At 42.5% G+C, this 27,931-nt stretch overlaps 1 protein-coding gene and 1 long non-coding RNA gene across 4 annotated transcripts in view; one reads left to right on the forward strand and one right to left on the reverse strand.

The window, feature by feature from the left end:
• Positions 1-934: 934 nt before the first annotated feature.
• LOC148053077 (uncharacterized) lies at positions 935-10,191 on the reverse strand. 2 transcript variants are annotated; one of them, XR_015708373.1, is made up of 4 exons: positions 10,012-10,191; positions 7,987-8,121; positions 6,238-6,421; positions 935-5,171 (listed from the first exon to the last, which is right to left on the reverse strand). It is a non-coding gene; the product is annotated as an uncharacterized LOC148053077 (long non-coding RNA). The 2 variants fall into 2 exon arrangements; XR_015708372.1 differs by having other exon boundaries at positions 935-6,421.
• Positions 10,192-10,410: 219 nt separating this feature from the next.
• PLCB1 (phospholipase C beta 1) overlaps positions 10,411-27,931 on the forward strand; it is a 407,361-nt gene continuing 389,840 nt past the window's right edge. For both annotated transcript variants that reach the window (XM_009476210.2, XM_087775450.1), the window contains exons 1-2: positions 10,411-10,839; positions 22,521-22,598. In XM_009476210.2, coding sequence (XP_009474485.1) covers positions 10,741-10,839; positions 22,521-22,598 — 177 coding nt within the window. In that variant the 5' untranslated portion in view covers positions 10,411-10,740. The remainder of the gene's footprint in view (positions 10,840-22,520; positions 22,599-27,931) is intronic.

Genomic DNA, 27,931 nt, shown 5'->3' on the forward strand with positions numbered 1-27,931 from the left:
TCTTAGCTTTGGTGGAAACCATTCAGAAACATGCAAAGGTATTCGAAAGTACACAATACCCTGTCATGCCAGGAACAAGCAGGGGATCACACTGCCAATTTGCTGCCCAGCCCTCCCAGGCTGGTACGCAGTGTCTGCAAACCCGTGTTCCCTAAAGCTTCTCAAACGTGATGCCTGCCCCTCCAGGGAGACAAAATCCCATCTAGCAGAAAATGTGAATAAGAGGTTGCTCAGGCTGGTACAGCACTGAGGAACAGTGATTCACCCACCAAATGAGAATGGAAGATTTCAAAGCCCATCAGCCCTTCCAACCTTGTCTAAGTTAGTGGAGAAACGTTATCTTCAAAGCAGTTCAGGAAGGAAAGTGGGAAGACCATAGCATTTCCAGGGCATATCAGAAGTCCATCATTTCCTACTAGTAGCAGTATGTTAGAACACTTTTGGAGTATCCTACTAGGGGCTATACATAAATCGGTCATTCTTGTATCTTTGCAGTTTGGTTTGAACTTGCTAGTCTTTCAATGATCATAAATGTTTCAGAGCGCTCTGTGAAATTGTTTCTACAGGTCTTTGTTCTGGTTTTTTTCCAAATTTTGCATGCATGACACAAGTTTTATTATTTTATTGCTTCCATTTAATGAAACCCCTTCTCTTCTGCATGTGTTACCACAGCATTAATAAACACTGATCGCGTTTTGTGTTACCTGGTAATGTAACTAACTTTTATATACACCAGTCCGAGATGCATGTTGTTAAGATACACTACAAAAAAGAAATTATCTATCCACCAACTTTTCTCTACAATCACCACACTACTATTTTGAGATTCACAGTTTGTTGTCTTTGCAGGTTGCATTGCATTTTCTGTTGACTACAAAGTTTTTCCATGCTTACACACATAATAACTGGAATTCTTCACTTGCATTAACAGTCTGGTATTAAAACATTTCTAGTACAAAATGAAATGATCTTATGCCAAATATTGGAGCATGGGGATGGGCTGAGATGTACATGTTCTTCCCTGGTGTGGGAAGTTGTTGAAAAAATACGTAGGGAGGTCTTAGGCGCTGAGAATTTCCCCATAATAGAGGCAAAGACACAGAGCTGATACTGAGGGCATAGAATCTGGGGACTGGGTTCCTCACCCTCCTGCTCTACTTTGTCACATAAGTAAAAGGCCTGACTATTTCCACAAAATGATGAGAGGGAAACAGTTTTCTGCTAGGGAAGCAAATTGGCTCCAAACCAATGCCTGTGTCTCCACTGCCAAAATTTACTGTCTTACATTTTTCTACAATAAAGCTAGTATTTTTTTTAGCAACATTCTATGGTGCGATATTAATTACAGCTTGCTAGATGCTTACCAGGTAATGCCCATGTCCATTTTTTAGATCAGTAATTTGAGGTAGGAGGAGGTTTTCACTGAATAGTGGTAGAGAAAGGAAAGCAGCAAGGAGCTCTGACTCTGAAATGCCTGCTTCACAGCATATAGAGCCTACCTTTGTGCAAATACAGTCATATGTTAGCACTTTGCATGTCCTATCAAAAATAGATACCCATCATTAATTTGCATGTAAAATTCTGGATTTTTTAAAGAGATGCAGCCTCCATACTGAGGGTCTCTTGAGTTCCCATGTCCCATTTCTGTCTGTGAAAATCACCTTTTATGAGCCGATCCCAAGAAGAAATCAGTACCTACAGATCAATGGAAATCAGTGAAATACCAAGGAAGATCGATGCTGTATATGATCAGGCACTTGGATTTGAAGCTCTCTTGAAGCAGGACTGACACTGCTCTGGCGTCGTAGTGATGAGCTCACATTATTGAATTTTTGGTGACTTTGTTTGAAATGCCAAGTTGAAGTCACATCTGTGTTTCTCCTCTGCTTTTTTAATGCGCTTTTCCTGAACTAGTCTGCAAGGCAGCTATGCTTCAATTCAAATACCTCTTCCAGAATAACTCCTATTATGTTAGCTTTGAGATAGTATCAATGGTTAGAATTTTATTGACAAACTTGGTACCAAATAATATTAAACACTAACCATCGATTGATGTTTATATAACGTTAATCACAAGATCCTTTCCCCCACCCTATATTGCTCTGTTAATTCTTGCTATTGCATCATATCTAAAACATCTGTCTTTTCTTATCAGTGCTGTGAGGCATGTAGGAGAACAGAGAAACAGTATTTGATTAGGTTTCTTGGAAATCTGGACTCAGTTCTCAGCTTGTCTAAGACTTCTTGTAAGATAGTGGTCTCTTAGGGGAGTGATAATACTCTGAGCACATGTCCTCTCTTTGTCTATGTCGCTGACTTAGTAATAAACAGCCCTTGTCCAAACAGCTAACAATGTGTATGTGAAAATGAGGCTATACTCATGGTTGAATTCTTGCTGTATTACAAGATTGTAAATAAGTTAACATATTCTTGGCACTCTAAAAGCAAATAATGTCTATTGTTCTTGGTTCTTCTGTTGAATAAATAAAAAATATACTTTAATGAGCATTTACATTCAGATTAATTTTGTAAGCAGACAGTCTGCTTGCAGATGATCTGTGAAATACTAGCAACACTGATGGTGGGATTATTAATTCAAATCAGCGCATGTACCAGATATTTCCTATGAGTACTGCAAATCTCACTGTCTTTAGAGAAGTCAGGAGGTATTCTTTATTATAGTCTGTGATGTTCACTTTTAGCTTTGTTTTGCTTGCAGTTCTGTATCCGCTGGCTGCTCTGAAACCCAAGATTTCTTTACAATAATTGTTCTTCCTTATTGGAAATTATATGTCATGACCTTTTTTATATTTACAAGACTACTGGGAAAATGAGTATTGAATCCTAAATTAATCATCAGCTGTTTCATCAAAACTGTTGCATAATCTCATAAAAAGATAACTGCAAGACAATTTATGTTATTTGCTTTCAAAGGGCCAGTTTGAACTCCCATCAAAGCTGATGGAATGACTTCTCACCGAAATGTGATTGGGCCCTTTCAGTTTGACCTATTAGTCCTCTTCATCTCTCTTCTATTGGAACAAGAGGACTTTGCGTTTTGTGGAGCTTAATGTCTGATGCAAAATGTGAAGAGGAAATGGGAGTAAGGCAACCAGCACTGTTTGTTGGTGATCTTGTACTGCTATGGAATAGATGGACATAGGCTGTTTCTTCTTCTCCTCCTCCTGCCAGCTATGTTTTGCTCATAAATACCAAGATGTAGCCTGTGGTCTTCTTTAAAAAAGGCATTTTTCCTCCTCCGTTTAATCTCCTACCTTTCTCTGACAATGTCTTTATGCTTCTAACAATGTTTTCTGGTTGGGAGGTTGGTAAATGTTGTTTCTGATTGCTCAGCAGGCATCCTGTTAGAGCAGATTGCCTCCCAGACAGCCAAGTGCTTTACCTGTTAGTGCTTTTCCTTGCCACAGAGGGATGGTACCATCAACCAAACCATTCACTGAACCTGCATGTCTAGCTTCATAGCTTTTCCCTAAATCCTAGACTACTGCAGCAGCTACTGTTCCTGGTGAACGGTGCTCTATTTTTTTCAAGAGAATGCAGTAAATCTTGAAAAAGTCCTTACTAAAATTATTAATGATTAGGCAGCATAAGAGTTTGAATAGGCCATAATGACTTTTAGCTTATTCGGTTCAGCTTGAGGTTTATGGTCATGGAGGACATTGTCATCCTCAGATAGCCTGACTTTCGAAGTTGTGCTTAGGCTGCTAGTAGACTGTAGGAGACTAGCTAGTCCTTGCTTCCATTAGACATGGTATTAGTGACCAGAGCTTTTTTTAGACTAACAACATTAAGAACTGAATTAAATTTAAATCAGCTTCTCTGAAATGTAACTGGGAGTTGTTTTATTGCCATTAAGAGTTACAATTCATTCGAAGAAATATTGTGGCTCAAGATTTACATCACAACACAATTGCACCAAGTCTTAGACATATAGTTTAGAGCAACTGTTTTCAACTACGTAAATGGTGTTCTGTTGCTTTGTGACTAATGTTTTGTCAGTTGTGGAATTTCACCTTTTACAACTGCAAGTTCTGTAAAATAGCCAGAATGGGAATGAGAGTCTCTGATGATTCAGAATAGTGTATTATAAGAATACTTCTGAAAAGAGAATAGAGAAAAATATTAGTGGATTATAGCAAGACATAAAATTTTAAATGAGCTGCTTTACTTCACGATAAGGTATACCATCAAAATCTTTTTGGCTTAATTTGTGAGGAGTATCAAAAGACACAATGGCACTTGGGAAATCTAAAAAAAAAAAAAAAAATTGGAAAAATGTCAAATCGCCAATGCAACAAACTCAACACAAAACTTCTTAACTTTTTGTCACGTGAAAGAATTATAAAACCCTTTCTATAAATGTTTAATGGAAATGAAGTATACTTGCTGGTGTACAGACCCTTTATTTTTAAGCTACTTAAACCAAGCCCTTGTGCTATGGTGGTCTCTAGAAACGCAGGGCATGTATATGCTGGGCTGCTTGCCTTTAGGAACTAAATGGGCAACAGAGTCATCTAGAAGGACCTGGAAGATTGAGGCAGATCTGAGAACGGAATTCACTTTTTCAGATTCATAATCTCACATCCTTTCTAAAGACAAACCATCTTGCCTCCAGCTTCAATATATTCATTTTTCTAAAACTGTACCAAACTTGTAACCTAGGTCTAAATTCATTAGCTTCCATGGGATATGGGTCTACTGTGGTAATGGGAAATACAGCTGAGGGCTATTTTCCTTTTTCCTAGAAGCAGAATATTGCTGTCTCATAGCGATACACATAATAGTTTTGTGGGAATTACAGAGGGGAATCCAGAGAAAGTGTATGCTGACTCTTTCGTTATGCTTCCAAAAGAGACCATGAGAGGATTTCTGTAATTTTAAGGCACTGCAAGAAAAGCATAAACCAGGCAGTCTCCTCTTTGCATTAAGCACAGAGGCCCCGTTCATTTGGCAGCTATGGAGTCCAGAGCACATAGTTTTTGGTTTCCAAAAGGGTTAGGGATTTTTTCAAGGTAATGTCTGCTTTGCAACCCATTTAATGTCTTTTAGTTCAACTCACAGCTAAACTTGGATGTAAATAAAAGCAGGTAAGACAGTCTGCTTTCCAGTTGGTTCTAATCTGCCTATACAGCTGGGACAATAGTAAAGAGCTAGAAGAAAAAAAAAAAAAAAACAAGTCAAAGGTGCAGACATTACAAAAGGTATAAACAAATGCACAGCTTTGAAGTCAGTGGACCTTGGACAGTTTACACCAGCTGTGATTTAACAAATCTGGTAGGCCATGAAGTCTTTCACAGTTAACTTCAGCATTCTTAAATGCATTGTATGGTTTATGGACTGGCTTTAACAATCTGCAAGAATGTATTATGCTATAAACTTAACAGAGAAGCAAGAACAGGTTATATTACATAAAAAGGGGTGAATTAACACTTTCTAGGGAACGCATCTACTGACTTTTTGACTTGTGATTCTAACTGTGCAAGTATTGCATTAATTTAGTCTTTTTCTGGTAATAGTTTTTTTAATGTAGAGGTCAGTTAGGTAGGGAGTGCCAGGGTACCACAAGGGCTGGTGGCTCCGTGGTGACCAGGATGCTGAGGGCTGTGGGGGGGTCCCATGGGATGGAGGGGCAGCAGGGAAGGACCTGGCCAGGCGGGACCCATCCCACCATCCCCAGGGAAAGAGCAGGGCAGGCTGAGGGGGCAGCCCCCAGCCCAGGGCATCAGGCACCTCCGTGGGGCTGGGGCAGGATGTCAGCCTGTGGGTAGGGGTCAGGATCAGGCCCCATGAGGGGAAGCAGGGTCAGACAGCCCCAGGACAGCAGGGCCATGGGGATGGGGCTGGGCCAAGGCCAGCCTGGGATGTCAGCCCATGGGTTGGGTCCAGGCCAGTGGGCCCATGGCCAGGCAGGGCTGTGGCAGAGCTGGAGACTGGTGTCCTGCAACATCACTTGGGCAGGGAGTGACGGCCCTAGGCTGAAATGAAATGGGGCCCTGGGCAGGGGTGGGGGCAGCCCCCAGGGAGGAACTGATCAGGGCCATTATAGCCTGTTAGTGCCCTCAGGGCGGTGACAGGGTGAAGGGGAGAAAAGTTTCTGAGTAGAAGGTATGTATTTCTATCCAGCTGTTTCAGCTTCTGATTCTGCGTATGAAATGCACCCATGAAAAGCACATGCACAGAGCTCTGCTAGTTGCCACAGTAACGAATTAATCCTACCATGACATGAAAAGAGTCATGGTGGAGGTCCCAGGTGCCAGTGGGTGAGGAATTCTGTTCGGCAGCATCTTCTGTCCAAACCATCAGGGGTTCGTTCTTCCTCATGCAGGGTGTCGTACGGAGAAATGTGGACGGTTTCCTGTGGCACAGAGATCCGTAGGTGCCAGCTGTGCACCAGGTCAATCTATCCGGAGTAAAATATGGTCCCAGTGAGTGTAGCAGTGACTGGGTCATTTCATATACACAAAGACACTATTTGTGTTGTAATTTCAAACATTGTGCATTCATCTTTATTCTCCCAGTATTTTAAAGCTATTTATGATGCTGATATGAAGGAAAAAAAATGATTTTGACAGGAAATGGACTTTTGTACAAGATTCCCCCTCCTCTTCCAATTTCTTTTCGTGCAGCAGCTGCTGTTGCCAGGCTGCCTTTGTTGCTATGGTGGTGTTTTGTGTGCCAGAATTTTATATTCACTCTTGAAGAGTCACCTGATTGAGTGGCTGTGCCACATAAGTTATCAGTCTTGCTCGTAAAGATAAAGGATATGTCTGACTGCCGTCATTATGTACCTATGACATCTCGTAAATGGATCAAATTAAATATAAACATATTCCAATGGCTACTGGCTGCGAGTTTATGGAAGTATTAATTTAACAGGTGAATTCTTCTAGTAAATGAGTGACTAAAAAAAATAATTGTGGTCTCTCTTGGGACTACTGCATTTGGTAGGTTTCATTTCTTAACATGACAGTCACAAGGCAGTTTCACCACACCCTGTGGCACTCATCTCTCATTGGTAAGGTTTGAGTTCTACCGTCTGCATTATTTGAAAGGTGCTTTCCTCTGAACGACTGAGCTTTTGTCAGAAAGATAGGGTCAAATTTTCTATATTTCTTTTCTGAAGAGCTGTTCCGTAGAACTTAATAATCCTGCTCCCAGTAATGATTAAATTATAATTCGTCCCAATTTAAAATGCAATTAGGATGATATACTTCTGGTGAAGCTGAGTTTATCTTTAATCCCAAATCCTGCAAACACTGCCACTTCTGTTTAACTCTCAGTATGTTAGGTGCACCATTTGCATTTTCAAGGGTGAGGCCACTGCTTCTTTTCAAAATGTAGACTTATACCAATAAACTCAGGATAGCAAGTGACATTGAGATATTTCATATATATTTCTCTGAAATAAAATTTAAAAGAGTAAACTTTATTTTTAATGCATTTCTCCTATCACCTCATGATACAGTCTTTCAGGATAGCTTTTGTTGTATCTTCATTTGACCTGACTTTGATTAATGCCGTCTGTTATTTAAATCAGTTATTGCTCCTTTCTCCTATTTGTCTACATATGTTTCCACATGTGTATCTAAAACATACTGTGTATTCAGTTTATTCCCCTGGAAATGAAATATTGGTATCCAAGCACGTTATATAAAAAATAATGTTTTATGGGTATACTGCATTCAAATAACTTGTATTATTTACACAAGGCAATCATTTTACTGTCCAGGCTGAGATTTTTGAACCTGCAAAAATGAAAACATCCAGAAATCAGTTCCTGCAGCAATATGAGACCAGCATGTATCTCATCTGATATGTACGATTTTGCGTAACTACCTGAAAAAGCCCTCTGCCGAGTTTCTTTCTAACAGTACATCTTTCCTTTAATTTCTTGGAACTAAAAGGGGCTGAGTCAAGAAGAAATAGAAGATATGCATAATACTTTAGATATTCAGTGAGGCTTACTGCACATTTGGAGAAAGGTGTCCGGCTCCTCTTTGGCCAGACTCGGTCCAATCGTCTAATGATCAGATACTCGTACTCTTTCTGGGTGTAGCGATCCTGCTGAGCGCAGCTGGTTTCCAGGTCACTGACCCCATGCTTTGTGGAAAAGAAAGCTTGAATTTAGATGTGCATTGAATTTAAGTGTTTGCAATATGTACTACGTACCAAGAAATGTATTCTTAGCTGGAGCAGATGCTAATTAAGCAATAGCGATAACACATAAGCTAGCTATCTGGGTTGAAACTAAAATTCCCACTGATTTCACTGAGCCCAGGATTTCAGCAAAGGCTGAATCATAAGCACTTTCCAGAACTGTTGTTTAAAAGGCACAGTCATTGTCCCATTTCCTTTTGTGCTTCTTCCTCCTTTTGATGCAATATCCATTAGATATCGGCCATATAAAAGGCATGCTTCTCTTCAGCCAAATACCATCACATTAAAATACTTAAGTCTGAAAAGCCACAAAATTGCTCCAAACAATACTTCATATCTGAAATTCCGGATACCGGTATCAAAGCCTATACTGATCTACAGGATCACCTCTTCCACGTTCAGACTAACACATTGCCAGGAGTCTACGGTATCATCGGGAATCATGAGATATCATCGTGAATGGTGATTGTTTTTCCCTGACAGAGACTGTAAAGAAGGCTGGGCCAAGGGAAAATGTATGACGGACTTGTTGAGGAAACTGCCACAGAGGTGCCACCACCCGTCGTAGTTTTACATCCTCCAACTAGTTGATCTCAGCAGACTGCTGTGAATACACGTGCTTAAGGGATCATGGCTAAGTACTGTAGCGTCAGTGCTCTTTGCTCTTATTTTCTGGGGCATTTTAATATTATTATTTTTATTCTTTTGTATACTATATACCGGGATGAAAGGGCAGTTGTGAAAATGGTACTGAAAATCTCCCTCCCTTACCCCGTCACAGAGCAATCCTGTACTTACGTCAGTGCAGTCAAACCCAGACTTTGTTATTGTTTCTTTAAGTGATGGCAAATGAATGGAAATTAAAGCACAGCAGTGAGAGAGCGGACTTTCATCCTGACGGATGTGACGCCCGCATTTGCATGGAAGGTTGATAGGAATAAAAAAATAGATCAAATGGATTAGTTGGCCTTGGAATGTGTACGCTGCCTGCACGGACTATTGTAACGGAGCAGGTTCAGCGCCCACTAAAGGCAATGAAAAGTTTCTTATTGAAGGGGAAGGAGTTGGAAGAGGCGCAGAGGAAGAGCTTTAACAACTCTGTAACTAACAGTAAGAGCAAATCAGGAGTCCAATATGCCAGTTTTGTAGCTGTTTAATTAAAAAAAAGAACATCTCCCCACTCGGATTGTATATATTTTTACCTAATAATTTTTTGAAATATCACTCCTCTGAAACTAAATCAATTTTTCTTCAAAGACGTTCTTTCTACATCATTTGCTTTATCTATAGTAGAAGTTTGACCTGCTGCCCCTAAATCATAAGGGTCAACGGGAAACCTCTACAGAGAAATTAGAAATCTCCTGTGCTATGTCATCTGATGCTTTATCTCTGCTGTGACTGCACAGGGGCTCTAACAGAGAGAAGGTCATTTGTGGAGCACATATAACTTTGTTCTTCAAAAACATTTCCTTAAAGCCCCTGGATTTAGGATTTTGCTGGGCAAGAGGACATTTTGCTGTCTTTATGCCTTATGAGTTTAAGCATACCTAAAACTGACTTAAGGGCATGTGCCTTCGTTCTGAGGAAGCCTCTTCATCTTATGAGAGCAAAAAGCTTTGGTAAAGCAATTTCTCTGTATTTAAAGCATCAAGCTTTGATGGGAATTGTATGTGCCATTCTCTTTAAGAGTCTTTCCTCTCTTGGCATCGCACTCATCACTTTGCAGGCTAAGCATTGCCCTTCTACTCTGCTTTTGCCATAACCATTTCCTAAAATTGCACTCAGCATCCCCCTGACGTCGGTACCACTAGGACAAGCGACGCAGACACTCACCTTTGCTCCCTTCTCAGCCGGAACGCTGCATTAGCAGAGACCCACGCGTGCATTTTCAAGCGTCTTCCTGTTGTCCTTCTCGCTTCGGGGGGAGGGCCGAGAGGCCTGACCGGGACCGCACTTCGAGGACGGCAGCTGGTGGACCGGGACCAGTCCCGGGGGGGAGGCCCACGGGCGAGCTCCCCCCGCCGAGCTCAGCTCGGCGGGGGGAGCTCGCCCGTGGGCCTCCCCCCCGAGTGGAGCCCGAGGCCCGGCGCGGCGGACGCCGCGCCAGCCAGCGCCGGCAGGTGGCGCCGCAGTGCCGCCGGCGCGGCGCGCTGACCTCGGCGCGGGGGAACCTCGGGGGCCGAGCCTGCCGGGGAAGGAGGAGGGGCGGGAGGGGAGGGGAGGGGAGCGGAGCGGGCAGCGGCGCTCGCTCCGTGCCCCTGCGTGTGCGTGTGTGTGAGAGAGCGGGCGGGCGTGTGCGTGCGTGGCGAGCCGGCTGTATATAGAGGATGTGCCGCTGCATGGCTCGCCCCGGCCGCTGCCGCGCCAGGTCCTTCCTCGGGCGCCAGTGAAGGCTCTCGCCCTCGTCGCCCGGGCAGCCGCTTCCCCTGCCCGCTCCGGGCGCGCCGAGCGCGGCTTCTGGCCTCTCTCCTGGGGCCGTTTCCGGCGCCCCGGCGTCCCTCCTGAGGCGGCCGCCTCCCGCGGCTTCTCCGCTCCGGGGGAGAGCGCGTCAATGCGGTGCAAATGGCCGGGGCACAGCCAGGGGTGCACGCTCTCCAGCTCAAGCCCGTCTGCGTCTCCGACACCCTGAAGAAAGGCATCAAATTCGTCAAGTGGGACGATGTGAGTAGCTCCCCCTCCGTTCCTCCCCGCTTCCCCTCGCCGTGCCCCACTCGGGGCAGGGCGGCAGGGGCACGGCGGGCTTATGGAACGCGCAGGGCGCATCGATCGGGCAGGAGGGCTCCAGCACACATGTTGCGGCCGCCTGGGGCCGCGGCCGGCCCGGCCCTGCCCTGCCCGGCAGCGGGGAGCCGGGGCGGGCCGGCCCGCGGGGCGCTGTGCCCGCCTCGGCCGGTGCGGAGGGCAGGTGCGGGGCGGCGGGGCCGGCCCGCGGCGGGAGTTGAGGCGGCGGAGGAGTTGGCGGCCGGTCGGGGACGGTCGCGGTGGCGGGCGATAGGTGTCCCCGGCCGGGCTGGGCAGTCGCCGTGTGGGGGCCGGGCCGGGCCAAAGGGCGTTGTTAAACCGCGGCCGGCTGCCGGGGAAACTTTATCCAGAGGTTCTCTCCGCTCACTTCGCTTGGCCGGTGCGAGCTGTGTTCAGCTGGCTTCTTTGCGAGCGTTTTCCTCTCCTGCCTCCCTTGTTTTATTGCGCACGTTGCCACCTCTGTCGCCGTAACGTAGTCGTCTCAACCTGTTCCCTCTTTCTCGTTCCATCTCCCGTTCCCTTCTCCTAGCCCCTCTCCTTCCTTCTATCTCCTGCCCTTCTCCTTCTCTCTCTGGTGGGGTTGCCAAGCTCTGCGCGCGTTCTCCCAGGGCTCGCTGTTTGGGTACCCCCGCTCATCTTCCTTCCTCCGCAGAAGGCACTCTTCTTTCTTGGCTCATTAGGGCATGACACTTGCCTCAAAATCACATCCGCCTTCCCCTTACCACTTGCTGCTTCCTAACCCTCTACACTTGTATTGCCTCATATAGGAGAGGAGCGTGGTTTTCACTTTGCCTTTGGTAGCACAGCTCTTCAGCAGCTGGGCTTGCTTTCTTCACTTGCAGGCTATGCCTGGGACCATTGCAGAGAAGGGTAGCTTTTCACTGTTTAGCTTTCCTTTTCTCAGAGCATGAAAGTAAGGCTGCTGTGCTGCAGAGAAGGAAAACAGAAAGGACGAGTCCTCTGCTAGCCTTGTTCTACAATACAACATTGGGTGTTTGTGTCTCAGTTGTGCATGGAGGAGCGGGTGCCCCAAAAAGTCTGTCTGCGAATGGTGTCTGGAGACAGAGGGGCATAGCGAGGCTCGAGCTGTGGCAGAGGAGTGGTTGGGAAAGAAGGCAGGCTTGCTGGACAGTTTGAATGTCAGGAGAATTGTTGAGGATAACTTGTTTTGAGAGCCTTAACACAGCTCACCTATTTTTGCTGATATTTAGGCTGTGCTGAAGACATCCACAGCAACAACTGGAGGGACAACAGAGAGAGGGAGAAGGAGCAGTTTGTGTCTAACAACTGTTCTTGTCTTGTTACGTATCGCTGTTTTGCCATTGCTTTCAGCCTGTCCAGCAGCCAAATGTGTGAGCCTGACCTCTATAAACCTGTGATAAACACCCTCAAGGAGGGAAAGAACACCAAAAAACTGAACAACTTGCAGTGTGAAATTTTAATTACAATAATAAGCGAATATGTTTTTAATAAGCTCAGCATCCTGACCTTGCCGCTTTAGTAAACATTGGCTTGACACAGATTATTCATGTTTGGGAACTAAGCTTGAATGACTTGCCTGGGAAAATGTTTTCCTTCAGTTGATATTTTCCTTAGCATAGGAAAAGGCAGCATAACCTCAGCCTTGTCATTGCAGTTATTGTTTTATTTTTGGTAAGCTACCAAGAAATTTCCACAGGTATATGCAGAGGTCAAGTTAACGGTGATTTAAGTCTCCAGATTGAAAGTGCAAGCAATTAGGCAACGGTTTAAATTATTAGTTTAAGTGCTATTTCCCAAGTCGTATATTGTATACATAGAATTTGCAGGACAAGAGGTGTTCTCCATGCACGGTGGATGTTCAGCGACTAACCTGTCTGCTGTAGACTAACTGGAAAAAAGATTTTCAATTGTAAACCTAAAGGCTGCAGTAATAAAATACGGCTAAATTCTGGCAAAAGGTGTGCCTTTCAGGTTAAAGGTGTTACTCAGCGATACACAGGTGTTACCTGGAGATCTGACTGAGATGAGAACGAGTCCTGTTATGTTTAGTGAGTGCTTTCCTCAGCAACCTTGTGAAAGTTGATGCGTATTTAGCCACGCGGTGTGATGAAGAATACTAACATTAACTCATTGTTGACTATGCATTGTGTGTATATGTATGCATTTCCTACTCCCAAACCCCCTATCTTGCCTGGAGTGTTTCTTCTCGGCAGTGGAAGCCCCACAAAATCAAAGATTTCAGGGGAAATGAATCTCCTTTGGCACTCTGGCTGTAAGAAGGTCTTCGGACGAATGCGTGTTCGGTGACTTTGAAAAATATTTGCCTTTGAGTATCCAATAACCACTTCAGAGTCTTTGTTTTCTATCAAATTAATCTGCTTCAAAGGGTTTTTAAAAAATGATGATTATTAATCTGAACCTCTGTGGTCTCTCATGTAAATAGGCATGCACAAACTCTCCAGTGAAACAATAGGCTGTAATGAGAAATAGTAAACTACAAAATGTAACAGTAAAATAGAATTGACCATAATGAGTACTTGGGATCTGCTGTGCTAACAGGGCTGTTCAGAAGAGCGAGGCTCACATACTGATGTTTATTATGCACCATTTTCTATTTACTGTTTCTGAGTGAGAACGGGAGTTCAGTTCTTCCGCATCGCCTGTGCACTAGGACAGCATTCGTTCCTGTCCGAGGCATACCCTTATAGTACGCTTCCCTGCTGGGATTTTTTGCAGTTTAAAGATGGCTCTATTGACTTTGTTTTGCATTTCATAAAGCAAAAGAGTGTTTTCGGTGAATTCCTATGACTTGTACCAAGTTTCAGCCCAAAGCAAAATTTTTCCAGCTGAGTTATAAACCACTGAAAAGTAGTGTTTTTTTTAAAATGGGAATGCTGGAAGGATTTAAACCAGAGCATGAGAGGCGTGTAAGGAATTTCATGGTGTATAGAGTAACAGTTGTTAAAGAATGTATTTGCCAGCTTTTAGAAGGATGCTGCAGTGTGGTGTGCAGAACAATCTGACAAAAGCTGTAATGCTACGGAGTTTAAAACCGATGCACCCACAGACTTTCCATCCTGAGCTTCTAGTAGCTCTGTGCCTAATGAGTGACTCTGAGGCTGCTAATAAGCAGATGTGGTACTGGTGGTGTTACATGGACCTCCTCTCTGAGGAACAGCAGTGAAGTCTGCTACAGGTTACACATCAACCTCATTCAGTGCCCGCCCCCCCAGTGTGATGATGATCCAGTTTGGAAGAGAAACACCTGAGCTTTGCTAAGAGGAGAGCAAGAGGTTACATCAGCCACTCAAGATGACATGCAGGCAGGTGGAAAGCAAGCAGCTCAGGAGGCTTGAAACTCCATTTCCTCTGCAGGCCATCTTCAGTTTCTAAATTGTAAAAGCATTAGGATCAATTATGAAGTTCCCGGATTTGCAAGACAAGTCGCACTTGGGCATCGGGATTGGATGTAATATCACTTACACCATCCAATGCCTAACAGAGTCTATTCACAAATTCAGTCTTGCATCAGGATATAAAGCACTGAAGTCAAACAGATGATTGTTGTCCTGTTACTTTGCTTTTCCTCACACTGTTCCTGTTTTATTCTATAACAGTATTACAGGTCGGAAAACAACTTCTAGAATTAACTCGTGTTCTCGATATGTAGATTGGATTCACAAGGCACTGAGCAGAAATAGCTGACATTTGAATAGGTGAAGGATAAAAGTGACTGTTGCTTAGGTGGTTTTTTGTGGATGTATGCATGTGTGTGTCTGGTTTAAGATGCCAGTTGGCTGAGCGCGCGCTTCTTCGTCGTGTTTCTTCATGCTGCCTTCAGTTGGGCCTTTATAACCAGTTTTCCCTTACTACTGGGAAGAGACTCTGAGTCTCTTAAGTACTGGGCTGGTCTTTGTACAGATGCACTCTCTAATTCCTCGAAAGAAGTGGTATCTATGAGAGAGAGGGAAGGCTTAAAGAAGAACTGACTTGATCCACTCTCCTGTAGTGAAACCCAGGTTATAATAGCTCTTCCTGATGAGAGTTTCAAAACAATTTAATAAATAAATAAAAAGGATGTAATTAAGTCATGGTTGAAGCTTTTTTGCAGGGGCTTAAACTTAATATAGCAGAAGGTGTTGCTAGCTGAGAAGGTTAATGAAACCTGAGTGTAAAGGGGGAGTTCTCTCTGGACTGCTCTGACTTCTGAAGGGGCTGAAACCTGCCTTGGCTGTCTTTTTTGCTTTATTTTTCTCTGGTTCGTAGTGGGAACAAGGTAGACATAACTGAGTTAACAAATCGCTCAACAGCTAGAGCGCAGCTGAACTGATGTTTTCTAAGAGCAGTAGTTGACACACTGAAGCGAGTTAATATGACGGTGTATATTCAAAAATAGATTTGTTTTCAGTTCTTGCTTAAAGGCTTTCTTATCTTCCCTAGTGATAATATGTACTTTACATAAAGAATTTGACTGGTCTCTCTGTGGCTTACACTATTTACTTTTACTTGCAAGTTAACTATATCGGTAAGGTAATGTAACTCTACCTAAATTGAAGGACGTCCTGAAAAAAACCTGCTGATAGGTAGCACTGGCCAGTGGCTACAGCACTTCACAGGTATTCCAGTGAGCAGCAAAAATGAACCTAGGTCTTTTAAGTTCTATTTTAATGCCTTTTTCTTAGAGCACTTCTTCATCTTTTTAAAACGTTTTTGAGCTCAGATGGTGAGTGCTATGTAAAGTTTTCGGGCTTCTTTATTTGTTTAGAATCTTTTAAAGAAGATTATCAAGAGTCTGAGATACATCCCCTTTAACCTTTCAAGTAAATATAACCTCAGATATCATTATTATGGATAAGCTGAGATCAAACAAAGAGGAAAAACTGGAAATTTTCAGAAGTGATTGTAAGCTATTGATGCTCAAGTAACTTGGGGTTTTTCCTGCCTTTTTTTTTTTAAACTCTGTACAAGTCTGTCACTACAGTACATTACTGAGGCCGTGAAAAATGAACAACCATTGTTCCGTGTGTATAAAACTAAAACAATAAACTGAAAAGAGTTTATTTTTTCTAAATGTTTTCAGTCTGGAGGGAAGAAGTTTCTCTAACATTCCAGAGTTTTTGTTGTTGTTTCTTTCTTTGTTGCTAATCTTTATGTAGTAAACAAATATCAGCTCTGTGCTATATAAAAATATTTTATCTAAATGAGTAGAAGTTGTGGTTTTGGTCTTTTGCAACACAGGAGAGTAGTTAGATTGAATTTAAAATTTCTCGATGGTTAACATTTAATAAAGGGGAAAGCCTAAGAGTAGTTAACTCCTTTGGAAAGCTCTTGTTGACTTTAGCTTGGGGGGAAAAAAGATTTGGATCCCCCACAGAATGATTAGATGCCTGCCTTGGAAGATCTGGTGAAGACTTCACATGTTTAAGTCACCGATAACATCTGTGTTATTGTAGCGTCTGAGCCCTTTGGAGTGTTGGTAGATAGTAGGGAAACTGAAAATCAGAAAACAACTCTTTTAAGTAAGTGAGGAATTCTGTGTGAAAGGAAAGCTAACAGTGAGTTGAAGTTGTGCACTGTATGCTTTCTTCACTTTAATGTTTGAGTGCTCAAGACCTTTTTTTGGGGTTTGTTTTTGGTTGGTTTGTTTTTCTTTTTTAAACAAAGGCTGTGGTGAAATAGAGAGTTAACTTTAATCATTATGGAGTCTTTTATCTATTATAAAGTAAACACTTCATAAACACTTTTAATTTATTTTCACCAGACCCATTAGATGACAAAACGTATTCCCAATTGTACTGCTGTAGGTCCAAAAAAAGAGACCAACATAAAAAACTTGCTAATTTTTAATCGGTGATTGGATAGATACCTTGGACCTAATTTTCAGACTGTGTAGCACCATACAGTCAGATGTTCAGAATGACTCCCCAGTGACTTCAGATGAATTTGGGCTCAGCATCTCTAAAAATTAGAAAATGATATGTGGAAATACAGTTCCAGTCTTCCCTCAAAATCAGGATACAGCATTTACGCCCATGCACAGACTGGTTTAAATGATTTGCTCAGCATCACAGAAGAACTCCCTGGTAGTGATAAAATCTTCCTGATTGGTATTTAGCTACCTTAGCTATGCATTCTGCCTTTATTCCTTCTTTCTTGACTGCATACTTTGCAACATCTACTAAAAATAAGGAGTCGTGAAGTCAAATCAAGACTACATAGGGTAAGGCTATAATTAGCCCAAGAGTATGGACATCCTGAGAAACAAGACAGGGTAGTCTGCTTCTGAGAAACCAATCCTGCTGAAGGTAGCTCTTTGAAACTTGCAGGAAGTTAGTCTTTAATTAGCAGAATGGTGACTTCTGTTGTGTGGTGACATCACCAAAGTTTCTCCAGGGCTTGACCACTCTAATAGTGAAGAATATTTTCCTGCATGCTCCTATTGAACAGGTGGGATTTCAGTTTACGGGTCCTGCAAACTTAATTCCAGTTTTGGTTTCTTGTCCTGCTTCCAACCTCCAGCACTTATTTCACCTTCTCCAACATTTCCTTTTTGCAGTCTGTTCCTTTGCACGGCAGATTTGATTCTTCCGCCCTCAGTAAAAGAGGGCATCTTTATCCTTCCGAATTATTTCAGTGGTTCATTGCAAAACCAGGGGATGGGTACTCTCTCCCTCTTGCTCATAGTTCAGCTGTCCATCTAAAGAAATTCATAGTGCTAATTGTTTGGGTAATCCTGCTTAGTTCCAGTCTATTACACCCAGTGTATTATGGAATTTAACAGCTAATACATCTGCTGACCATGTGTAAACTGCGGTTTTGCTATCCCTTCTCCTTTGCTCCTTCTCCAGTCCCCCAAGCCTGTAATCCCCCTGGCTTGTGGAGTGGCAAGAAAACTCTTTGCAGGGACTCTCCCCACACCCTTCCTGCAGCCGAACGCCCTTGCTCACCCAGAGTTCAAGCCCTTTCACCAAAGTGAAAGAAAAGTTGCAGAATATTTTGCTTCTGCCAGAAACAATCTGTATTTCTTGCTTTGTGTTTGGAGGCAGTTTGGCAGAAATTTTCCAGGAGAAGGTTCGAGCAAATGAAATAATGATGTGTGTAGAAGTTTTCAGGTTATAGTTGGGGATGTTCAATGTCTCTCAAAATCTGAGGCAAAACCAGGAAACCAGCTATTTTTTCTCGCCTCGTGTCTTTTTGGGGTCTTACCAGTGATGGCTGAGGAGTGGGGCAGAAGGCTTCATCCCTCGTGGCTGGATGCACAGCCTGGTTGTGGGGGTGCTCTGAGGAGTAGCAAGCACGGGCGTATAGTTAGAAAGGAACTAAACCAAGGCTTCCACCCTCTTCACTGTTTGGCTTTGTTTGATAGTCTTTAATGGTCAGTAATATTAAAATGAAGGTGACACTTTTTGCTCACTGATGTTAGATGTAGCCTAGGGCACCTGCCCTTAAAATCAGACCTTGAAACAGTTACCTGGCAGGCACTTAAGTATGGATTTGTCCATTGATCTTCTGTGCCCGTGTTCAGCTGTGCCTGGTTGGTAAGGATCCCAAAATTCTCTGTGGCACTCTGTGGGCATAAATTTGAAACCTTTTTGTTTAAAAGTAGAAAATAAAGAATATTGCTAATGCAGGGTCTGAGGTTGTACAGCCAATCAGGAGGCAACTTAATGGAATAAGTATAGAACAACCACATTACTCATTTGATGCTGTGAAATTGGAGGAGAGTAGAGAATTGGCCCTAAGTCAACAAATAAAAAGGTGGGGGGCTTTTAAAGGTGAAATTAAAAGCCCTTTTAAAAAATTATTCACTTAAGTTTAGACTGGTATATGCAGCACACTGGGACTGCCAGGATAGGGCCACTCCAAGCCTTTCTATTTAAGGAATTTGCAATAGCAGTCTGTCAGAAACAAAGACACTGGTTGGCAGAAGCACCCATGGGTGGCATTTAAAAGGCCTGGTAACCCACACCTATTTGAATCATTGACTGGGACACTCTGCCTTTCTCTTCTTCCTCTCCCCTTTCTGGTCACGTCTGATTTTTGCCTTGGTCACCTCCTCCCGCTTCTTTTCTTGTATACTTGGAAGTGTCCCAGGAATCTGGGGCTCCTACCCAAAGGGCTGCTTGCTTTGTTGACATCCAGAGGACGGTAAGAGCTGTGCCCCTACTGGACACCTAAATATGTGTTAATTTCCAAAACTGTCAGCTTTAGAGATGCACAACACTGACCTTCCCCCCCCCCCCCCCCCCGCTCTGTTTTATTCTCACATTCTGGATCTGAGTGGGTCAGGGAAGAAATGAATGTCTGCTCCCTATTTGTTTGTCCTTCAAGTTTTGTTTGTTTGTTTTCCCTTTATCTGTTGTGTCCTGTCTGTTACCCTCTTCTTCAGGGTTGTGTATGGTTGGTAAATCTGTCCAGGGGAGTTACGAGAAAGGTCAGCTCTTTGGGTGAGGAAATTGAATTAACGGGCTTCAGGATACTCTCATGAATGACTGCAGGTGTGTCTGCTGGGTAATAAACCACAGTTATTCCCAGTAGTTTTTGTAAATAAATGTACCAGACAATTGTAATTTGAAACAAATTTCTATTTGAGCCTTGAACCACTCTTCTTCTTGAATGTATAGCATATAAAGGGTTTTTCATGTATCTTTTTGTTTGTTGCCTGCCTTTGCAAGCCCTGATTGCAGAGCAGTGTAAAAGCAACAGACCTGTTTCACATGACAAAGGACTCGGCGTTCATGTGGAGCGGGGAGCAGGACTTGCAGAGCTGACTGGTGAAGTTTATTTCCATTCCTCTACACCCAGAGCTAAGGAGCGTGGCTTTTGGTGGCAGGGCCTTAGAAGAGTTATAGTTAGCTTGTAGACTACATAAAACATTGTGCACGTGACTTTTATTGCTGCTCTTAACTGTGTGGAAGAGTTCCCAAGACACATGTTACACAGTTACATGTACAAAGTTGTTCTCAGATCTTGTGTTTGTATACAGTGTGACAGCGTGGGGTTCTTGCGTTCATCAGCATGTTAATTGTGCTATGTTTAATGTCAGAGTAGCGTAGCTAATTTAGAAAAGAGGCATAATGGAAAACTACCTATTTTTGATTAAAAAAACAAACTTACTGGAGCACAGAGGATCTTTAATTTAAGACTTGTCGTTATCCCTGTCATGATAAGGTTTCCTTTATGTCACCTAGTAGATATTGAAGGCTCTTTCCCCTCATCCTCTACTTTTTTGAGTCTGATAATAGTCAACATTTTACAACCCACATCTACAAAAGTATTACTTTGACAGCTGTATGTCATCACCACAGACAAACCCAAACAGCTTTTGGGTTGAAGCAACTGATTTGAAATGATTAACCAGCAAAATTGATTAATCCTAGACATAATTGTTTCATGCCTGTCTGTTTCCCATTACTTCCTTCTCTCCCCCCCGAAGCTGTGTATGTCTCATCCCAAGGCAGAAGGACACTTAGTCTTTTTCTTTCCTCATTTGACATACTTGCACACAGGCTGCATGGGACACAATGAAATAAGCTAAAAAAGGCCAGTTATATCTCCAGAGCAGGTGTTTTTTTTTTTTTTTTTTTTTTTTTCTCTTTTTGAATGGCAGAGGTTTAAGAACACTTTTGTAGGAGCTTGCGGATATAGACAGCCAGTCGACATCTCTTCGGGGCCTGGCATGTTTTATAGATAAATTTGCCTGTTGCACTCAAACAGTACCTGACTCTTAGGTGTACAAGATGCTAGAAACTATGCAGAAACAGAGGAAAAAATAGATGGTACAAATTCTGTATGTCTGTTCTCTTAGGGGAAGTGCATATAACACTGTTGTCTTGTAATGAGGAGAAGAAGGGTCAGTGGAGCTTTGTGCACTACCTCTGGTCCCAGCTGGGGCATTCCCATAGCACCGCCTGGCATTGGTACAGCCGCACGTGTTCCCAGCATCCGAAAGCTCACGTGGCACCCATTTGAGTGTCAATGTGCCTGTGGTGCAGTTAATCCACAGCCTGGATCTTCCAGTTATAAAGAGGACTTTTATGCTCAATTAAGGGTTTGATCTTGTATTTCTTCTTAGTGTAGAACTTGTTCTTCTATTTGTATTTCTCTTGTGCTGAGATAAAACCATGCTTCATGCTTGACTCCATTTTATTCTTCTGTTTGTGTGTCCCCCCGCCCCCCCCGGCTTTTGGCTGGTGCTGGGCCTGTCACTTAGCTTCTTTGGGTCCCATTTTTTCCAGCTGTAAACTGGGAATAATTCAACTTCCCTGTTTCACAAATGCCTGTTGCTGGGATTTCGATACTCTGTCACAAAGGACTGTACTGGTGGCATAATATAGAGAAGTGTTATCTTTTTGCCTTGGAAATGGCACTTGCATAAGTTCATTTTTATTTATTTATAGTAATGTCACTTCCATCAACTTTATTTGCACCTAGAAAAAAACACAGTTAAATACATTTGATGTAAATTTGAACCTATTAGAGCCCATTTTTTTCCTTAAAGGAATATAGATTGACCTCACATATTGCTGCTCTGGAAATAGGTGAATGCTAAAGCTGTAATATACCTGTAACATTTTAACAGAAATATACATCCTTTTTGAGGAGGAATTGTGTGTTTAGCCTGGTTTCCTGTGGAGATAAGGCTTAAGCAATTTTTCTGTCTGCCTGTCTTCCTTCTCCTTTCTGTGCTTCCTCCATAACTTTTAAATTGAGTTTGGCAAACAGGTAGAGGTCTCAAGACAACAGCATTTTTACAGATGTCATGAAAAATAGTAGAGGAAAGAGAGGAAGAATCCTATTAGGACCAGGCTGCACTGATGTCAATTATTGTTAGGCACCAGTAAATCCTGATGGGTGAGAGATGTAATGAATGCCCACCTGTGGGAAAGGCTTCCCTTAGAGCTTGTATCTCCTGAGTTAGGTACCTGCTGTCAGTCAGAATACATCAATATGTAGGAAACCAGGCTGCCTGCCTTACAGTACTTATAAATGTGCTTGGTTTTAAATGACCTCAGCTATGGATGTTACCAGAGTAGACAGGTTTTCAACTGATTTGGAGGTGGGGTGGGTTGTATATACTTCCATTACTAAAATCTTCATAGTTGGATTGTAGAAAAAATAGAAAAACACTAATGGAAAGTAATTGTCAGAAGTCTTAATGTAGTGGATATTATTCCGAGTTTTCTAGGCAAATTCAGTCTTTGTATGTTAAAGTAGAGCTTATAGGCATTTAGCTCTTGTTTATATCTGAAGGTTAATTTGGATCAAGGTGGGCAGTGGACTTCTGAGAACTATAGTACCTTACTATGTGGGCGCTAGTTTGACAGTGTGTTATGTCTGTTTAACTTCATCTACTTCCAGCTTTTCGGGAGTAACTCCATGTGTTGACAAGTCTGGAGTTATTTAGTGCTGTCTTCTCAGTAATGGAAATACGCTATGTCAGAAAAATGGAGATTAGGCAGGTGATACTAAATACTTTTAGTGACATCTTGCTAGCAATACCTTCAGGGTAATTTCTAGATGTTGCAATTCATTAATATGGGTGGCAAAGTAGCTAGTGCATAATTATGTGTTCTGTGTGCTGACGTGAATTTTTGTTTGTCCTTTTTTTCTTCCAGGACTCCACTGTTGTGACTCCAATTATTCTCAGAACAGATCCGCAGGGATTTTTCTTTTACTGGACAGATCAAAATAAGGTAAGAGAAAAGGTTCCTGCTCCAGAATGGTTCTTTCTGTTTTCTGTGGTGCGACAGGCAGGAATTGGGAGGCTTTGCATGCCAGTCCTGGCAGAGCAGACGAGCATTACATCAAGGTATGTTCCTCTGCTCTTCTGGGGAGCAAATACAACAGGCCTGGGGTTCATCCCTGGTGCACAAAACATGGAGAGATGGATGGAAGACTTGGTAATTTCTGGCCATGTTAATGATCTGCTGGCCAGTGAGGTGTATAATTGTCCTGGTTTACAGGCAAGGATCCATTGGGGATGCGGTTGTAGTTCATAGTTGCCTTGTGGTTTCTCTGTCTTGCCTTAAGTCCACTGGGGATTTTGGCTGCGGTGCACAGCAGACCCAGAAATCCCAGAGGCCAGAGCTCCCTTTGAATTGTTCCTCCTGAACTGCCACATGCTCCCTGGCCATGCCTGCTGGGCCGCGTCACTAAGTTCTTACTAATCCTTGCTGGACACTTACTTTCTTTTAAAAACATTCCGGTGTGCTTAGATCACTATTGTGGCTGGGGAGCTGTTGGGAAAGCTCATGGCCTGATTCATCGCTGCGTTACTCCAGTTTCACATCCGTGTCACCCCTTGAAATCAGCACTGTGGTGTTCCCAGCTGTTGGAGACTTGTGGAGCTGCACTGGGGTGAAAGTGTATCAGTACCCTGAACAATAGGATGCAGTTTATTTCATATACCGTATCAGACATATAATAGAAAATTATTGTTGCCATTGTTATAGCAAAATGCTCTATGAAAACTAGGAACTGAATGAGTTCCTCCGTTTTTTACAAATGAATTTTCAAGTACTTACGAAGTAAGTGCTTGTACCGGTTCCCTGTTGAAAATGGTGTTAGAACTTGGTATTGCTTGAGCATTGGCCTCGTGTTGGAGTATATGCCAAAATGACTAAATACGTACTTGTAGCATTCTGGCTATGGAAACCTGGTTTACCAGTTGTGTAGCTGTTTTTCAGGAGTTCCTCTTGATTTTATGTTTAGATACCAGTGCAAAAATCGTTTGAGGAGGTAGCAGCCATTAAATGTGCAGACTGTACAGGCAATTTTCTATTACATTAGATCATATTTATCTTCCTGTGTTTGCTTTTTAGAGGAGGTGGAACAGAGTTTTGAGTCAATGTATCTGGAAATCATATCATGGAGTTATAATAAAAATCTTGTCTGTCTTTGCTTGTGCTTGTACAAGGTGGTGGTTAATAGTGTGTTCATCTGTTGACAGTCCAGAGTTGTTAAATTACTGCCCAAAGAAGCAAAGTGGAAGCCCTCAGAAGTTGAAGGATATGACTGATTTACACCAGCCCAGTAGCTATGCCAGAGCACAGTGCAGTCTTCTGTCTTGTTCCTTCCCTTGCATAAACTACTTGTATAAGCTGAAAAATAATGGCAAACTTTGTAATAGTAAGTGGAAACCCAGAGTTGATTGGAGAGTTTATTTCGCTTTTAATTTGTTTGGCACCAAGACATCCTTCAGTTTCCTACTGTTGTCTGTAAAAACAATGTCTTGAAGCAATTCTGTGAAGAATAGCTATTTATAGAATTGTTGTTCTCATGTTCATGAAAAAATGTATTTATAATGCTCAGAGCATTTTTTAAAAGGTTGGGTATTTGTACAAGAGATGTAAGTGTCGGTTTGATTTTTAAACTTGCAAATCAAGTCTCTGTAAAGGGCAACGAGAGGGGTTTTTTTCTGGTTAATAATTCATGACAGCTAGGTGAAGCTTGTTTCTAAACCCCAACGTAGCAGTGTCTATTTAAAGAAAGTAAATATATTTCTATTGGGGTGCTGATAGTGCAAGGACCAGGAAGGAAATGCCACTTTCTGCTTTTGCAGAGAATGGCTGGGTTCATGTTTATTGTGAAACTACAAATATATTGAAAAATGAGGTTATATAGGAAATTCTCTTAATTTCCTTCTCTTTGTGTAAAGTGATTGTGTGATGACAGTGGAACTATGTGAAGAAATAATATCAGGACAATACCTCTATGTGATTGCTTTCTCTTTTTTCTCTCCTAGTTATTATTTTTTAAGCAATTGCTTTTGTCATAATCAGGGCCTGTTATTTTCTGAGTATGGAAGGATAGGCCTTGCTAAACAAAATGATGAACTGAGAAGCCTGCCTGCCAGCGTCCTCGGTCAGACACATTTTCCTGGGAGCAGACTACAAATGGGTATGGAGACAAGGCACAAGTAGCAGTCATCTTTCTAGCCATTTGACTGTCCTGTTTGCCAGACACTGTGCGAAGCAGTAAATTACTGCCTGGGTAATGGTATGGCTTTTAAATTAGGAATCTTGCTTCTTTGGTTGCTGTTGCCTTATCAGTAAAGTCATAAAAAAATTACATGAATCACTGGGCGGGGAGAGGGGAGAGAACAAAAAAAAAGCCACTCCCCCTGTGTTAAATTTTTATTTAGCTTAGGGAACTGGGGGTTGTAGCTCTGCAGCTTTCTCGAACTTGTTGGCTGGTTGAGCTGTTTCTTGCATTGTTTTCTTGTTCCCTTCCTTTTTGTGTTTCTTCTCTGTTGCAGAGAAAGGAAAATAATACGTAGTGCCTGGTGTCTAGCAGTGTACCTGGACAGTATTTTAGATTGTTCTTTGTGCAGTCAGAGCTCAACGGTCCTGGTAAAGATGCATGTTCAGTGCAGCCCTCCACCAATGTCACTGACCCCATCTTGTAGTTCTCCAATCCTCCCAGGGTTTGCAGCCCAATTGGTGAGACTCGATAATGCTGAAGTTGAACAGATGACGGATCAAAAAGGCTGCCAATAAAGTCATTCTTACCAAGAAGTTTTATATATGTGACCAGTCTGGACTCTTCGCTTGCTGTCCCCTGAGCTTTCTGATAAGTTAGTTAGTAGCAAATTTCATGCTTGCAGGAGCCATATGCTCCTAATCCTAGGTCTGTAGTTTCAGATCCATGCCACTTACGTTACGCCACACGTGAAAGACTCTAAGGATGGCCCTTCTTGTGGTATGAGATAGCAGTGGCAGCCAGGCTTGGCGGAGCCATCCTCTCGGCATTTACTTCTACGACTAGGAACAGAACTTGGAAAGAAGGCAGGCTGAAGAGACAAAGAGTTCTCAGAAGCCTGCTTTACAGCAGCATGGCTATCTGACAACTTATAGGCAAGGCAAACAGTACGCTAATTGTTCAAGACTCCTTCAGTGCAAAGTAAGTATCCATGTGCCTTGCTCATCTCTTCATGACTGTCTGTGATTTGACCATTTAATTATGTTTGGGCTGGCTCCAAAGTGTTATGCCAGGTACCCAGGTCCAGCACGACTGCTTTTGCACATTACCAAGAGCCATATTAAAAAATGGTTGATCAAACTTCTCTGTTTGAATGACTTTATCTGCAGAGTAAACAGTAGCCTCGGATAAAAATGCATACAGGTTCTTCTGACCACAGGCCATTTCTCTTTGATTTTTATGTGCTAGGTTCACCTTCGCTGCCCATCCTAGTACAGTCATACCTGCCGTGAAGGTCTGTTAAGTTCATTTAAGCTCTGATCTTACAATTTGGTGGTAATAATGTGGTATCCTGCAGTTTGACACACTTACTGTGTATTTGCATATTTAAGTATATTTTACTGTCATGAGTAAAGATAATCCTCCAAAATAAAGTCATAGATAGCATTTTGCTGTTTTCTGGTAACAACAAGGAAATTTGAACCTTTTTGTTTTAAACAGATGGCAGGACAGCTTTCTGATTTTACTTGTATTTTTCAGTATTAAATTCTTTTGTTGCTGAAGGTTCTGGAATATTTGCTTCATCTGTATGCAGAGTGCTGGCTGATTTCATATTATTACTTGAATGATTCTCAACATAGGTTTTAAAAAAGAAAAATTAATTAATGTGACAAGCTAGCATCTGTTATATCTTATTGTTTCTGTAATGTTTCTCAACTATAGCAAAACCAGACAATATTCATTGCATTGTCATGTTTTTAGGACCCGACTAAAACATACCTCAATTCCTTGCTACTTTTTTTTAAAAAAAAAAGAATGCCATTTCTTTCATTTGTTTATTCTCATCATGGGCGTTGAAGAAAGATAAATCAAAACTCAACCAGGTGAAGAGAAAGTCTACTAGAATAAAAAGGAGTGATAATAAAAAGCATTTCTCAGGAGATGAGAAGAGGCTGGAAGCGTTTGGTGTGTTTAGCCTAGCTAGCAAAGCAAAGCCAGAGAAAGACTGTGATTTCTGTCTATGAATAAATATCTCAATGGATGCATAGGCAGAGCAGGAGAAGAAATATGTCTTGTCAGACAGTTTGTGCATTGTTATTCTCGCATCCTTTGGCTGAAAGTTCTGTTACACAATCAAATGGATGTTAGGAGAAGATACTTGGCCGTTGACTCAGTGCAGTTCTGACACTGCCTAAGAAAAGGAGTAAAAGGAGGAAAGCAACTAATTGCTTTTATGATGGAGCCATTTAGGTTTTTAAAAGTCTGAGGATGGTATAATATGCTGTCCTCTTCATCTCGCTAGAGCGTACTGATTTATTCCTCTTTAATTTTTAAAGCTAGGTTAACACACTGACATGGCAGCATGCTGAAAACAGAGGATGCAGACCCAGTCTCATCCACAGTACCGTGAAAAGAGGTCAGCTAACAGTCCATGTCATGAAACTAAACTTTAAGTGTCTAGTTCTGGGGAGTCAACAGTGATTTCTAATGCCTCCTGCAGAAATGCTATTGTAAACAGATGCTGATCCCATTTGTCCAAAGGAAGTTTGTGCTGAGAAACTACTGCAAGTGCTTGAGGTGATGCTTACTCCGTAGGAGGGGATGTGTGGCTGAAGCTCCCCTCCTCCGCCAGTTGCCATTAGAGCAGTAGCACAGCCCAACCGAATGGTTTATCAGGAAGGAGTCTGCTTCAGAGCTTGCACAATTCGTAGTTCAAGCTTTTATGTGTATTTGAGAGAAGGTGGGGTGATGAGACCACAGGGGTACAGCAGTACCTACTGCCGGGTATTTCCCCCAGCCCTGGCTTGCTCAGACTGACAGGCTGAGGATATCTAAAGGCAGAGAGACTCAATCTGTACAGCTTTTTAGTAATAACAACTTTGCAATTTTCAGGGGAAGGAGCGGGGGTAGTTTCTTCTCTTACAGGGATAAGCCTGGTTTTACGTGTGAACATCGCTGACAGAACTGGTACTAACATGCTGTAGCTCAACCACAGAATATGAGCTTGCTACAAGAGCCTGTAGCAAAAATACTGTACCTTGAGCCGGAGCTTTCTCATTTCATGAGACTGCATGAAGTGGTTCCTTATGATAAAAGAGGAGAAGAG

This window comes from Nipponia nippon, unplaced genomic scaffold (assembly GCF_047370975.1).
Source record: "Nipponia nippon isolate SJK-2023a ecotype South Korea unplaced genomic scaffold, ASM4737097v1 scaffold_4, whole genome shotgun sequence".
In the NCBI taxonomy this organism is placed as follows: Eukaryota; Metazoa; Chordata; class Aves; order Pelecaniformes; family Threskiornithidae; genus Nipponia; species Nipponia nippon.